General features: G+C 40.2%; 1 protein-coding gene across 8 annotated transcripts in view; it reads right to left on the minus strand.

The window, feature by feature from the left end:
• Window positions 1-15,094, minus strand: part of LOC138946212 (E3 ubiquitin-protein ligase TRIP12-like) — a 158,397-nt gene that overhangs the window by 138,903 nt on the left and 4,400 nt on the right. For 7 of the 8 annotated variants that reach the window (XR_011449207.1, XM_070317732.1, XM_070317735.1 and 4 more), the window contains exons 2-6: window positions 11,643-11,753; window positions 10,382-11,305; window positions 9,073-9,380; window positions 7,378-7,464; window positions 956-1,051 (exon numbers count right to left, since the gene is read on the minus strand). Coding sequence is in view for 7 of the 8 variants with exons in the window: in XM_070317732.1 (XP_070173833.1) it covers window positions 956-1,051; window positions 7,378-7,464; window positions 9,073-9,380; window positions 10,382-11,305; window positions 11,643-11,716 (1,489 nt within the window). In the remaining variant the exon portion in view is untranslated. The remainder of the gene's footprint in view (window positions 1-955; window positions 1,052-7,377; window positions 7,465-9,072; window positions 9,381-10,381; window positions 11,306-11,642; window positions 11,754-15,094) is intronic. The other variant, XM_070317731.1, reaches the window with a different exon arrangement.

Raw genomic sequence — 15,094 nt, forward strand, 5'->3', positions numbered from 1 at the left:
AGTATGCCCTATGAATTCCTCTTATCTTTCTGACCCTCAACTTAAACAGTATGCCCTATGAATTCCTCTTATCTTTCTGACCCTCAACTTAAACAGTATGCCCTATGAATTCCTCTTATCTTTCTGACCCTCAACGTAAACAGTATGCCCTATGAATTCCTCTTATCTTTCTGACCCTCAACTTAAACAGTATGCCCTATGAATTCCTCTTATCTTTCTGACCCTCAACTTAAACAGTATGCCCTATGAATTCCTCTTATCTTTCTGACCCTCAACTTAAACAGTATGCCCTATGAATTATCTTTCTGACCCTCAACTTAAACAGTATGCCCTATGAATTATCTTTCTGACCCTCAACTTAAACAGTATGCCCTATGAATTTACAACACTCATGAAACAAGACCTCAGCTAAAATTCAAGAAGCAACTAGCGTGTGTTACCTTGGATTTGTTGTACTTTTTCTTGTTTCTCTTTCTAGCCCAGCTATTAAGACTTTTCTTGGGTGCATCACTTATTCATTAAGACTTTTCTTGGGTGCATCACTTATTCATTAAGACTTTTCTTGGGTGCATCACTTATTCATTAAGACTTTTCTTGGGTGCATCACTTATTCATTAAGACTTTTCTTGGGTGCATCACTTATTCATCAAGACTTTTCTTGGGTGCATCACTTATTCATTAAGACTTTTCTTGGGTGCATCACTTATTCGCTTAACTAATTCAAAACTGAAATGCATCCAAGAACGGACTTATTGCTGAGATATTAACACTTGGGATTAACAAACGAATACAACGATAAAGAAATAACGATTTACAGCTAGAAGAGAGAGAGAACACTTTAGGTTAAAGACAAAGACAGATAAAGACGACAGGAGTACGAAGTGTACACTCCGTTACTAAAATTGAAAAAAATCAAAAATAACACTCAGCCCCGTAGCAGGACTGAGCCACATACTTGTGCCTCCACTCATGGTACGATGAAGCAACTGATGCATTCTGGGACCCAGGGCGCCAAACAGATGGGACGGCAACCCTCTAGCTTCCAGCAAGGCTGAACAAACCAAAGATGCAATGAATTATCTGGGGACAATTTTCATCACGTGTCCACATGGAGAGCTGTATTGTGTGCTCCGCTCATCATACGTCAGTCATTGCCCTTTCTTTTCACTTTGCCTCAGGTCTGCGGGTACCACCCACAGTAAACAGAAAAGCCAGATGCACCCGTTAAATTATTTGTGATGGTTTAAAAGCACAGTCCTTCCTGTGAGAACTATCGCTCAAATCTGCCCAGGCTGTTACACGGGATATGACCACCCTCCACTTGGACCCATACCAAACATTACCATCCTGACTGCTTCCTGCACACAGCAGGAATTTTTAGATGGAATTAATTTTGCAGATTGACTCTAGTGGTTTTAAAGAAATCAATTCATAAAAAATAAAATAAAATACAAATAAAATACAAATAAAATAAAATACAAATAAAATACAAATAAAAACACTCTGCACAGAAAGCATGGAGGCTGTTGAATATTGGTATGTGTCCAAGAGGAGGGATGGCCAGATCTAACATGGTGAGCCCAAAGGTTACACAAGCCTGGCCATATCTAACATGGTGAGCCCAAAGGTTACACAAACCTGGCCATATCTAACATGGTGAGCCCAAAGGTTACACAAGCCTGGCCATATCTAACATGGTGAGCCCAAACGTTACACAAGGACTGTGCCTTTAATGATCCTATGATTCTCTAAACAGTAGACAGAGTCAAAACCAGCATCAAGCTACTTCTCAAACACATTGTTAAGTCTTACCAATGAAATGTTTCCTCACAGAGATTGAACAGAATCCGTCCATAGGTTTCGGTATTATTGCAGCTTTCAGCAAAAGAATATGTCTAAACACATTCTATGCCACTCAAATTGCCCATAACATTTGTTTACATTAACCTAAAATCAAGATATTTTGCTTTCTCACTCTACTGACAAACCTCAAATAATCAAGATATTTTGCTTTCTCACTCTACTGACAAACCTCAAATAATCAAGATATTTTGCTTTCTCACTCTACTGACAAACCTCAAATAATCAAGAATGACTGACAATGATGAGCACCCTGATTTTAGAGAGGACAAAACATGTTTTGATTATGAAGCAAACATGAAAGAAACTGTTGCAGTTAATGCAGAAGTAACTAAAATCAGACAAAAATCACACTCCACAAAAAGCAGGCTGTAACAAGGTAAAGTAAACAATCAAAATGGTTGTGAGTGTTACTGCAAACTAAAGCTGAAAATATTAATAATTGCCATTAAAAGCTGTTTAAACTTTGACATTTTCAGAAAAACTTAAATTTATACAGAAATCTCATGTCTGTTCAATATTTATATCCAATCAAAATTTGGAAATTCAAAGTCAAGACTCGTTCCTTTCAAACCTGTGTATTTCAGACCTCAGAGTGTTATATTTATTCAAATTAAAATAGCTTCAGCAAAGATCACCTGAACATAACTCTAACATTCACTTACTTCAAAACAATCGCGCATACAAAAAAAAAAACACTCCCATACACACAGAAGTACATGCACACAGTATCAATAAGATTAGAAGCTCCAAAGGTCACAGAAGGAATCCCCCTCCCCCCCCCCCCCCCCTAAAAAAACCAAACAAATAGATTAAGAAAATACATGTTCCTACGATTTTCCTCCCAAACTAAAGCTTTGTAGTGTAAAAACGCTACACTGAATCAGTGTCCTACACTCCTAAACTTTCACAAGGAGGATAAGTTAATTTTACATTACAGCAAGTGGGTTCTTCATGAACAATGTGCAAACAAGTTTAAAAAAAAAATCCATTTCCCCAAAAATCCATGTACACAGCCAGTCCCAAATGAGAGAGCAGTCACAAAACACTACCAGACCCGAGAAATGGTCAGATTCTTTCTAATTACTATCTTCTTGTTTACATTCTCCTTCTCTTTTTTCTTCTCCTTTTTTTAAATAAATGAAATGTTGAATTTCTTTACAACAACTTGTATTATAATAATAATAAAAAATACTCAGAATGTACACAGTGCTGAAACATGCAAAAGCCAGTAACTTTAAAGCAGCACGCTATACAATAATGAAAATGAACAAAATCATAAATACGCCAAAACGAGCCAGTTAAGTCCCAATCAGAAAATTAAAAAAAAAAAAATTCACTCATAGTAAACATATTCTGCACACGAGTTGTAAGGGAAAAAAACACTGCAAAAAATTTAAATTTTAAATTAAAAATTTAAAAAGAAAAATTAAAATAAAGTTTTATGTGACTCCCCTTGAAATGGAAGTAGTGAAATTTTACAGCACACGTCAAAATGCAAGTCGTAATGGACAAGCATATTGTTATTCTTCTTTTTTCGAAGTACCATAGATTTGTTCGTGGACACATTTTCGAGCTGTGCATGGTTACACTGCGGGAAATACACATTTGAACAGAAATTCGCAAAAAAAATGTGGAACATTTGCTCCGGAACTGCAACGTGGATATGCCAAAACAACAAATTGTGGCTCAAAACGCAGAAACAGGCTGGTAGCGTCACATTTGTTATATGGGTTTCGAAGAACTGCTCGTAATTTACATAGCACTCTGGTCCTGTTCTTCTATTCATCACCTCCCCTGTTGACCTCATTTCTGGACACAGCAGTACCATGTTGACAGGACTGATAGCTTTTATTTTTATTACTCACACTTGAGTGACCTCATTTCCACACGTATACCGTGGTTGCACTAGGCAAATCTGTCCCAAGCGGTTGCACCGGTATTTTTCTGTCCGAAGGGAGACACGCGACGTAAGTTTCTGCACAAAATCACCTGTAATTCCTCACAAATGACATATCATCACAAAACTACCGTTTGTACTTTTGCCTAAGGTGTCGTAGCATCATATCATCGATTTGTTTCATTGCTTCAATGTGTTTGTGAACGTTGGCCTAAGTATTTACACATTTCAAGCGCATTATGTGCAAATTTTGACTTTCCGCAGTTACTAGGGAAATTCAAGCACATGAGAAAGGCTACACGCGATTGTAATGTGATCTATGGTCATTTCTTGACATCTGGGTCAGATGGTATGATTTAAAGTGGCGCAGGAGCGTCTTATTTCATGAATCTGTGAAGACATTCAAAGATTTGTCGGTTGCAACCACGGTATACGGTGTGATTTCTGTAACAATGACATCAAAGCAGGATATCATCACCATTAGTCTAGCCAGTGAGGAGTATGTTGTTGACAGTGACCATTAGTCTAGCCAGTGAGGAGTATGTTGTTGACAGTGACCATTAGTCTAGCCAGTGAGGAGTATGTTGTTGACAGTGACCATTAGTCTAGCCAGTGAGGAATATGTTGTTAGTAACATTAGTCTAGCCAGTGAGGAGTATGTTGTTGACAGTGAAAATTAGGAAGGTGAATATGCATTTATTTCTGTTTGTAAATGAACAAGATGCACGTGGTCGCCATTTGTAGAAAAAAAAGAGTTGATCTGACTGAACTTGATCGTCGAGTTTGGCTTGTTTAAATTTACATTTTTTGGTTTACAATTACTTCCGCCACCCTGCGGCTTGTTTATTTATCATTTTTATTCTGTGTTCATTCATGTATCACTGCAAATCTGAAGCTTTCTTCTTTCCAATGATATATAGTTTTCTGTGTTCAAGGTTGTCATGATACCACTTGCAATTAAAATACAAACGGTACCCATTTTCGGTTTTGCAGGCTCATTTTACGCCGATATTTGGTGAATGCTTTTAAATTGATGCAGTGCCAAGAGGGTTAATGGCAAGTTTGTATGAACTGAACAAGACGCCGCTGTGACCTCAATTTGACGAGGGTCAACTAAACTGGGACCATGGCGGGAGATCATCAAATCCCAGAAGTGTGCAAAGTTCCAAAGCTCTAGCTTCAAAAACATCCGAGATAACCCCAATGTTAATTTGTTTGTCTGTGGACGGCCGGCCGGCCTAACACTGCTCATTCCTAAGACTCTCCTGATTACACAGGGGAGTCAAAAATAAAAACGAATAAGACATGTCAAAAAGTACACAAAACTGTGACATACTCAGTATTTAGCCACATTTATACCTGCTACTAAACAATCAAATCTATTAATTACTAATTTCTGATCAATCGTTGTCTTGCTGTTCAGTGAACATCTTGTCCTTCCTCTTCAGTCAACATGTTTTTCAATCAAAAGGGTGTTCTCACACTATTCTGCATCCACATGTTTTTCAATCACAAGGGTGTTCTCACACTATTCTGCATCCACATGTTTTTCAATCACAAGGGTGTTCTCACACTATTCTGCATCCACATGTTTTTCAATCACAAGGGTGTTCTCACACTATTCTGCATCAACATGTTTTTCAATCAAAAGGGTGTTCTCACACTATTCTGCATCAACATGTTTTTCAATCAAAAGGGTGTTCTCACACTATTCTGCATCAACATGTTTTTCAATCACAAGGGTGTTCTCACACTATTCTGCATCCACATGTTTTTCAATCAAAAGGGTGTTCTCACACTATTCTGCATCCACATGTTTTTCAATCACAAGGGTGTTCTCACACTATTCTGCATCAACATGTTTTTCAATCAAAAGGGTGTTCTCACACTATTCTGCATCCACATGTTTTTCAATCACAAGGGTGTTCTCACACTATTCTGCATCCACATGTTTTTCAATCACAAGGGTGTTCTCACACTATTCTGCATCAACATGTTTTTCAATCACAAGGGTGTTCTCACACTATTCTGCATCCACATGTTTTTCAATCACAAGGGTGTTCTCACACTATTCTGCATCAACATGTTTTTCAATCACAAGGGTGTTCTCACACTATTCTGCATCAACATGTTTTTCAATCAAAAGGGTGTTCTCACACTATTCTGCATCCACATGTTTTTCAATCAAAAGGGTGTTCTCACACTATTCTGCATCCACATGTTTTTCAATCACAAGGGTGTTCTCACACTATTCTGCATCCACATGTTTTTCAATCAAAAGGGTGTTCTCACACTATTCTGCATCCACATGTTTTTCAATCACAAGGGTGTTCTCACACTATTCTGCATCAACATGTTTTTCAATCACAAGGGTGTTCTCACACTATTCTGCATCCACATGTTTTTCAATCACAAGGGTGTTCTCACACTATTCTGCATCCACATGTTTTTCAATCACAAGGGTGTTCTCACACTATTCTGCATCCACATGTTTTTCAATCACAAGGGTGTTCTCACACTATTCTGCATCAACATGTTTTTCAATCACAAGGGTGTTCTCACACTATTCTGCATGAACAAAGTTTCTTTGTTTCATCATGAAAGAAAACAATTGTGATCTACCCCTGATTTTTTTTAGTAAAATGACTAAAAGAGATAAAAGCAAAAAATGTGTAAGTATGATTGAACAACAGCGGGAAACAACACACAAAAAACTCCCTCTATTTTCCAAAAATCACCCCAAAAAGGAATCTATTTCCCTCCAATCTGTCTGTTAAGGCACCGGTTATCAAAGAGCATGTCTGGACACAATATTACAGTGGAACCGCCCTTTATAGGCACTGGTTATTAAAGAGCATGTCTGGACACAATATTACAGTGGAACCGCCCTTTAAAGGCACTGGTTATTAAAGAGCATGTCTGGACACAATATTACAGTGGAACCGCCCTTTATAGGCACTGGTTATTAAAGAGCATGTCTGGACACAATATTACAGTGGAACCGCCCTTTAAAGGCACTGGTTATTAAAGAGCATGTCTGGACACAATATTACAGTGGAACCGCCCTTTAAAGGCACTGGTTATTAAAGAGCATGTCTGGACACAATATTACAGTGGAACCGCCCTTTAAAGGCACTGGTTATTAAAGAGCATGTCTGGACACAATATTACAGTGGAACCGCCCTTTAAAGGCACTGGTTATTAAAGAGCATGTCTGGACACAATATTACAGTGGAACCGCCCTTTAAAGGCACTGGTTATTAAAGAGCATGTCTGGACACAATATTACAGTGGAACCACCCTTTATAGACTTCCACAAATCTGACAAAATCAGGTCTTAAAACGGAGGCACTTTTCAAATGGGGGTACATTTACAGCGGTTTGAACAGAAAATCTGAGAAAACAAGGTCTTCACAGGGAGGGGGTCTTAAATTGGGGGGTCTTAAATTGGGGGTCTTAAATAGGGAGTCTTAAAAGGGGGGTCCCACTGTATACCACTGAAAACTGCAACTTAAGAAGCAAAGTGCATGAATCATGCATGTCTAGGTGTTTTAATAACATTAACAGCCTTAAAGGAGTTGAAATTTGTCTTTGAACAAATATATGTGACTGCTCACCTTGTAGTCTGCCCACGTCACTGTCATCCCCGTCATTATCCGGCCCCCCGCCAGGTGCCAGCAACAGGGAGGGATCTATAAAGAAACCTGAAAACATCAACGTTAGAGCCGCACACATCTCTGTCACGCCAATCAACAATTGAGACAAATCAGTTCCAAACACTTCCCTGTCACGCCAATCAACAATTGAGACAAATCAGTTCCAAACACTTCCAACTCAACTCGAACCGAAAAAAAAAAAAAATTGCTTGCAAATCAACAATTTAAAAAAAATCAGTTCTTTGCAGCCCAAGCGAAACAGCTACAAAGAAATGTTGCTTAACTTTTTTAAGCGACACAAAGGTCTAAATGTTATTTAGGTGATGCATTTAATAGTTTTAACGAGTTGCCTTTTGTTTTATCATTCTGGTGTTTATCTAGATGTGCTGTGTATCTTATAAGAAGTTCTTAAAAGTTCGAAGTTATTTTAGCATATAGGTTTTTTTTATGGTCTTAACAGTGAAACATGTATTACGTTATCATTAAGATTCATGCTTTGTTAGCACTAAGCAGTTGTTTTAATCAGTCTGGTTTTCTCTTGTTTTCATCTTATGAACATTCTAAATGTTAGACTAACTTATTGTCTTGTACAGAATAACAACTGTGTGAATGGTGCTATACTGAATGAAAGAGTGTGACATGAAGTTCTTGTACATCATTGTAAAGAGTGTGAATGACGTTTTAGTTTAGATGTCAAGCGCTTAGAGCAAGCCTTTTTAACGAAAGTTTTTGATTTAGCGCTATATAAATGTTCTTATTATTATTATTATTATTATTATTATTTAGCTGCGCAGACCCATTTGACCCCTAAAAATGACAGAGTAATGGTCCAACAATAGCAAAACCATTGAAATTTGTAGCACATTCAAAATTTTTAGGCATGACACGAATGGAGTTTTTTTTGCCAACAATCTTAATAAATGACTCCAAAACACTACAGGTTAACAGGTTAGACTTTGTCTACTTATGACTGCATAGTTCGGCTTACTTCAGTAACTCATGATTCTATTCTATTCGGCTCATCAACTGATCAAGATGTCTGAACAGCACTTTTTTATTCGTCATACCCATCCCAGCCTATCCCCCAACAACAAAGATACACACAAATACACCTTCCCAACTCTAACTTCTCTCAGTCAGCCTTACCCCACAGAAAGCTGCAGGGTTCAACATCAAGGTGAAAATACACCTTCCCAACTCTAACTTCTCTCAGTCAGCCTTACCCCACAGAAAGCTGCAGGGTTCAACATCAAGGTGAAAATATCGATCCCCTATTCATACTGTACAAATCTGAAGACGATTGTCCGGTTCTCCGAGTTGCTTTCAGACCATCTGACACCCGATGTAACATTTGATTTGCCTGTCATCTGACATCTAATTTGCATGTCATCTGACATCTAATTTGCCAGTCATCTGACATCTAATTTGCCTGTCATCTGACATCTAATTTGCCTGTCATCTGACATCTAATTTGCCAGTCATCTGACATCTAATTTGCCTGTCATCTGACATCTAATTTGCCAGTCATCTGACATCTAATTTGCCTATCATCTGAAATGTAATTTGCCAGTCATCTGACATTTAATTTGCCAGTCATCTGATAGGTATCATTACTATCAAACTCAACCTGCCTACACACCGCTCCTTCTCTCTCACCTGCAGTGCCAGGAGGAAGGTTGCTGGCATCATCTCTGGGTCTGGCACCTCCACTGGGACCTCCACCACCACCCGCCCCACCACCACCACCACTGTTGCTTCCCGTGCCTCCCCCTCCAGCCCCGCCATCCTGCGAGGCCATGACGTCAACCAGATACGACTGGTGGGCCTGGGAAGTGGAGGGCTTAGGGGTCGATTCTCGGTCTCCGCTGGTGTGGGACGTGGAGGTTGAGAGCAGGCCGCCACGAGTGAGGGGTGCCGATGCTTGTCCTAGTCGACCGCTGCCACCCACAGACGCTTGACGCCCGCTGGTGATTAACACAAGTGTTGAGAGGGGTGAACAAGCGAGTGATGAAACGCATGACGCATCAAAACATTTGGACTTGAAGTCAAAAAACAAGTGACAAAACGCAGGGGCGCCTTTTCCTCAGAAGTAGAATATGAAAACATCTTGAGAAAGCTCTATCAATACCATGACCATGAACTGGTTGTTAATTGTGTGGTCACAAGGGTTAACAAGCAAGTGATGAAATGCATGGCGCATCAAGGGTATGGAAACTTATGGACTTGGAGCCAAAGAACAAGTGACAAAACGCAAGGGTGCCTTTACCTTGAAAACATTTTGAGAGAGCCCTATCAATACTGATTTCTAATTGTGTGGTCAAGAGGGGTGAACAAGCAAGTGACGAAATGCCTGCCACCTCAATATGAAAACATACCTCCAGTTTGAGCCTAAATCTTCTGACAACACAATGCTTGCCAGGAAGCTTAACAAACTGTTGTCATTAGTAAATTACAGCTTAAAGTATAGCCTCGCGCACACAGAAAAATGTCTTACTCTTAAAGCCTCGCGCACACAGAAAAATGTCTTACTCTTAAACTGAAAAACACACATTTTCAAGTGCATAACATAAAATTTCATTTTTCCTGCACTTTGCAGGTGCATGAATGCAAAAATCATTCGCACTCACAGAGATTGAACAACAGACAGAATACAAATGTGTGAATTCTGACAGCTACACCTCATCAGCTTTTCTTGAATAAATTCTTGTTTCGCGTAGTCTTTACTTTTCTCAAATATTGTGTGCCACCCTCTTCCTCAAACAACAGCATGTGCAGCTGTTCCAAAAACAAAATCTAACCAAGATTTCCTCTTTCTCCTCCTATGCTTGAAGATTGTGTTTGCCTTACCCACATGCTGAAAAACAAAATCTGACCAAGATTTCCTCTTTCTCCTACTATGCTTGAAGATTGTGTTTGCCTTACCCACATGCTGAAAAACAAAATCTGACCAAGATTTTCCCTTTACCTGCTGCTGGCACAGGATCCCGTTTTTTTGCTTCGGGAACTACGCTTGGGGCGAGCTGACGCCTCCTTCTTCTTCTTGCTCTTCTCGCCGGAAACCTTTCGCTTCGGCTTCTGAACAGTATCCTCCGCTAAAGTGGAGGTGCCAGGCGTGCTGGAGTCAACCTCTAGCCGATCTGACGACCTTGAGCGCAGACAACGCTTCTTTGCAGGCACTGAGGGCTCAGCAACAATGCCCCTGATGGCGTCACCAGACGTGGACGGGCCAGGCAAAGAGATGCGCAGGTCCACCACAGTCTGCAACTTGGCTTCAAAGCTGGAGGCTACTGGGCTTTCAAGCGTGCGCTTCTTGGTAGTGCTTTTCTTGCCTGTAGACCTGCCTCTGCCTCTTGCAGCCCCTTCGGTTTGAGTCTTTGGCTTTCTTTTGGCCACTGATTTCCGCTTTGATTTGGTCTCTTTGGGAGGTGCTGCCTCCTCCTCAGTGACAACGGTGGTACACGCTGCAGAACTCGATTGCACAATCTCGCTGCTGGCGCTAGACGAAGCTGCTCGGGCCGAGGCCGCAGAACTGGTTGAAGTGGAAGCGGTCGCCTTTCGACCTTTTTTAGTTTTTCTCCTGCTTTTGGAGGCAGGAGTGGAAGGCTCTGGAAAGTCTCCGGTCAACTCGTCAATGCTCTCCGCAATCAACTGTTGCAGCTGGCTCCGCTCACGAGACTGTTCACTTCCTGCCGCCCTGCGTTTTTTGGACGTCTTGCGCTCCGATTTGGCGGCGTTGCTGCTACAGGGACCTGTGTCAGCCGGAGTGGGGTCGCTCTTCTGATCGACAGAGACACTCTTGGAGCGTGACCTTGAGCGTGACTTCTTGGTGGATTTTTTTGATGCTGTTGTTGTAGTGTTGGCTTGGTTCGGGGCAGTTTCAACTTCGTCCCTGTAACAACAAGTGAGAGATAATGTTCAGTAAAACAAAAAAGAGATGAAATTGAAAACTCAGAAAGAAAACATCACATGATGCCTGCATAAATCAAGCAAACCAAAAGACAGAAAACCAAGATGCTAAAATGTTACAAAGCAGGCATTTCATGAAAATCAGTATCTAAAAAATAAATACCAGCTTCAAACTTGGACAATGAAACAAAATGAGTGAGTAACAGTGTCCGTGTAAATCACAAAAACATTCAACAAATAAAGAATCAAACTCATCCCATTTCAAATTCAATGAGTGAGAGAGCTAGCCAGAAAAAGAGCATTTTATTTTGACTAATTACCGCAAGCCTGCTCCTGACGCTTTACTCTTTCTGCGACGAGACCCCCCGGGCATGGACGCTGGTTGGTCTGCCATAGGCCGCACACCACAGCTGGCTCATGCCAGACACAGACTGCAACAACAAATAAAATAAAAGTAAATACACTGGAAACCCCCTTTTAAGACCTCCACATATATGACAAAATCAAGACTTAACAAGTCGCGTAAGACGAAAATACAACATTTAGTCAACCTGTCGAACTCACAGAATGAAACTGAACGCACAGCATTTTTTTCAGCAAAACTGTATACTCGTAGCATTGTCAGTCCACCGCTCGTGGCAAAGACAGTTAAATTGACGATCCAGAATAGCACGGTAGTGGTTCCGCTGAGCAGGATAGCAAGCTTTTCTGTATTTCTTTTTTTTTTTTTATAACTTTCTGAGCGTGTTTTTAATCCAAACATATCATATCTATGTTTTTGGAATCAGGAACCGACAAGGAATAAGATGAAATTATTTTTAAATCGATTCGGAAATTTAATTTCAATCATATTTTTTATATTTTTAATTTTCAGAGCTTGTGTTGAATATGTTTTTGGAATCAGAAAATGATGAAGAATAAGATGAAATTGTTTTTGGATCATTTAAAAAAAAGTAATATTAATTAAAAATTTTAGATTTGTAATGACCAGTCATCAATTAATGTTTAAGCCTCCAAGCTGAAATGCAATACGAAAGTCCGGGCTTTGTCGAAGATTACTTAACCAAAATTTCAATCAATTTCATTGAAAAATGAGGGTGTGACAGTGCCGCCTCAACTTTTACAAAAAGTCGGATATGACGTCATCAAAGACATTTATCAAATAATTTAAAAAAACGTCTGGGGATATCATTCCCAGGAACTCTCATGTCAAGTTTCATAAAGATCGGTCCAGTAGTTTACTCTGAATCGCTTTACACATACACACACACACATACACCACGACCCTCGTCTCGATTCCTCCTCTATGTTAAAACATTTAGTCAAAACTTGACTAAATGTAAAAAGGAGGAGTCTTAAAAGGGGAGTACATTTACAGAGGTTATGAATAGAAAAAAAACAAGGTCTTAAAAGGGAGGAAGTCTTAAATTGGGGGGTCTTAAAAGGGGGGTTCCACTGTAAAATCATAACAATTCAATAAATAAATAAATTATCTGCCAAAACTGTCATGTCCACCCATAAAGTGAACTAATTACGATATCAACCACTAAAACTGTTAGAAAGAATACACTGCTTCTTTTTTAAACTGAATATCTAAAGATACCCTTTTCACTGTGTAAATAATCTTGTAGAACTTGTAAATCAACACAGAGCGTTATTCCGGTTGAACACACAAGTGACATACCAGAACTTGTAAATCAACACAGAGCGTTATTCCGGTTGAACACACAAGTGACATACCAGAACTTGTAAATCAACACAGAGCGTTATTCCGGTTGAACACACAAGTGACATACCAGAACTTGTAAATCAACACAGAGTGTTATTCCGGTTGAAGTGCACGCAAGTGACATACCAGAACTTGTAAATCAACACAGAGTGTTATTCCGGTTGAAGTGCACACAAGTGACATACCAGAACTTGTAAATCAACACAGAGCGTTATTCCGGTTGAACACACAAGTGACATACCAACATTCTTTATGTGCACAAGTGTCAAGTTTTTCCTGCTGCATAAATTTTACAAGTGCCACCAAATGAATTGAGCAGACAAGTCTCATCTTCCCTGTAATCAGCCACTGAGCCTGGCTGAATTGAGCAGACAAGTCTCATCTTCCCTGTAATCAGCCACTGAGCCTGGCTGAATTGAGCAGACAAGTCTCATCTTCCCTGTAATCAGCCACTGAGCCTGGCTGAATTGAGCAGACAAGTCTCATCTTCCCTGTAATCAGCCACTGAGCCTGGCTGAATTGAGCAGACAAGTCTCATCTTCCCTGTAATCAGCGACTGATTGATTGATTGATTGATTGATTGTAATTAGCCACTGAGCCTGGCTGTTGGTTGTTTGTATGCATCTTCTAAATAGATCTATGATCTAACCTCCGAGTGTAAGGATGCTCATAACCCTTTTAATCAGTCTTTAATTAATGCCCGGAGAGATTTGTGGTATTATACATGATTGTTTACATGGAAAGGACGGTAACTTTAAAATGTCCCAGTCTAAAACTACTTCATGTTTGTTCAGGACCGTAACTTTAAAATGTCCCAGTCTAAAACTACTTCATGTTTGTTTTGCTAGCTAATGCATGATAATTGATACTGAATTCTAAGGAAAAAAACTATGAATTTTTTTTCAGTTCTGCCACAAATAATGTATTAAATTACTGTCTTTCATAAACTATGGTCAATTATCAGTCTACCAATGGTAGATTGGTACAGACTGACTTTTGCTTTCACAAGTTTCAGTTTCACATCATCTTTTTATGTAACTTCCTGGTATAGTTTCCTCAAAAAAAGTTACCTAGAAATGAATGTCCGTACTGAGCAACATGAAATAAAATAGGTAGTTTTCAAGACATAAGCATCAACACTTACAATGAAATTAATAGATCTGCATAAAAATTTTGCACATTTTTAACTTGTTGGTATGCAGTCCTAGAAAATCTAACAATTGCTTGTATTTGTAATGACTCTTTATGAGCTTATCTGCCTGTAATTCACGCTCCTGCCAAGGCCTTTCACCCTCAGAGCTTATCTGCCTGTAATTCACGCTCCTGCCAAGGCCTTTCACCCTCAGAGCTTATCTGCCTGTAATTCACGCTCCTGCCAAGGCCTTTCACCCTCAGAGCTTATCTGCCTGTAATTCACGCTCCTGCCAAGGCCTTTCACCCTCAGAGCTTATCTGCCTGTAATTCACGCTCCTGCCAAGGCCTTTCACCCTCAGAGCTTATCTGCCTGTAATTCACGCTCCTGCCAAGGCCTTTCACCCTCAGAGCTTATGTGCCTGTAATTCACGCTCCTGCCAAGGCCTTTCACCCTCAGAGCTTATCTGCCTGTAATTCACGCTCCTGCCAAGGCCTTTCACCCTCAGAGCTTATCTGCCTGTAATTCACGCTCCTGCCAAGGCCTTTCACCCTCAGAGCTTATCTGCCTGTAATTCACGCTCCTGCCAAGGCCTTTCACCCTCAGAGCTTATCTGCCTGTAATTCACGCTCCTGCCAAGGCCTTTCACCCTCAGAGCTTATCTGCCTGTAATTCACGCTCCTGCCAAGGCCTTTCACCCTCAGAGCTTATCTGCCTGTAATTCACGCTCCTGCCAAGGCCTTTCACCCTCAGAGCTTATGTGCCTGTAATTCACGCTCCTGCCAAGGCCTTTCACCCTCAGAGCTTATCTGCCTGTAATTCACGCTCCTGCCAAGGCCTTTCACCCTCAGAGCTTATCTGCCTGTAATTCACGCTCCTGCCAAGGCCTTTCACCCTCAGAGCTTATCTGC

This window comes from Littorina saxatilis, linkage group LG13 (genome assembly GCF_037325665.1).
Source record: "Littorina saxatilis isolate snail1 linkage group LG13, US_GU_Lsax_2.0, whole genome shotgun sequence".
NCBI classification, from domain to species: Eukaryota; Metazoa; Mollusca; class Gastropoda; order Littorinimorpha; family Littorinidae; genus Littorina; species Littorina saxatilis.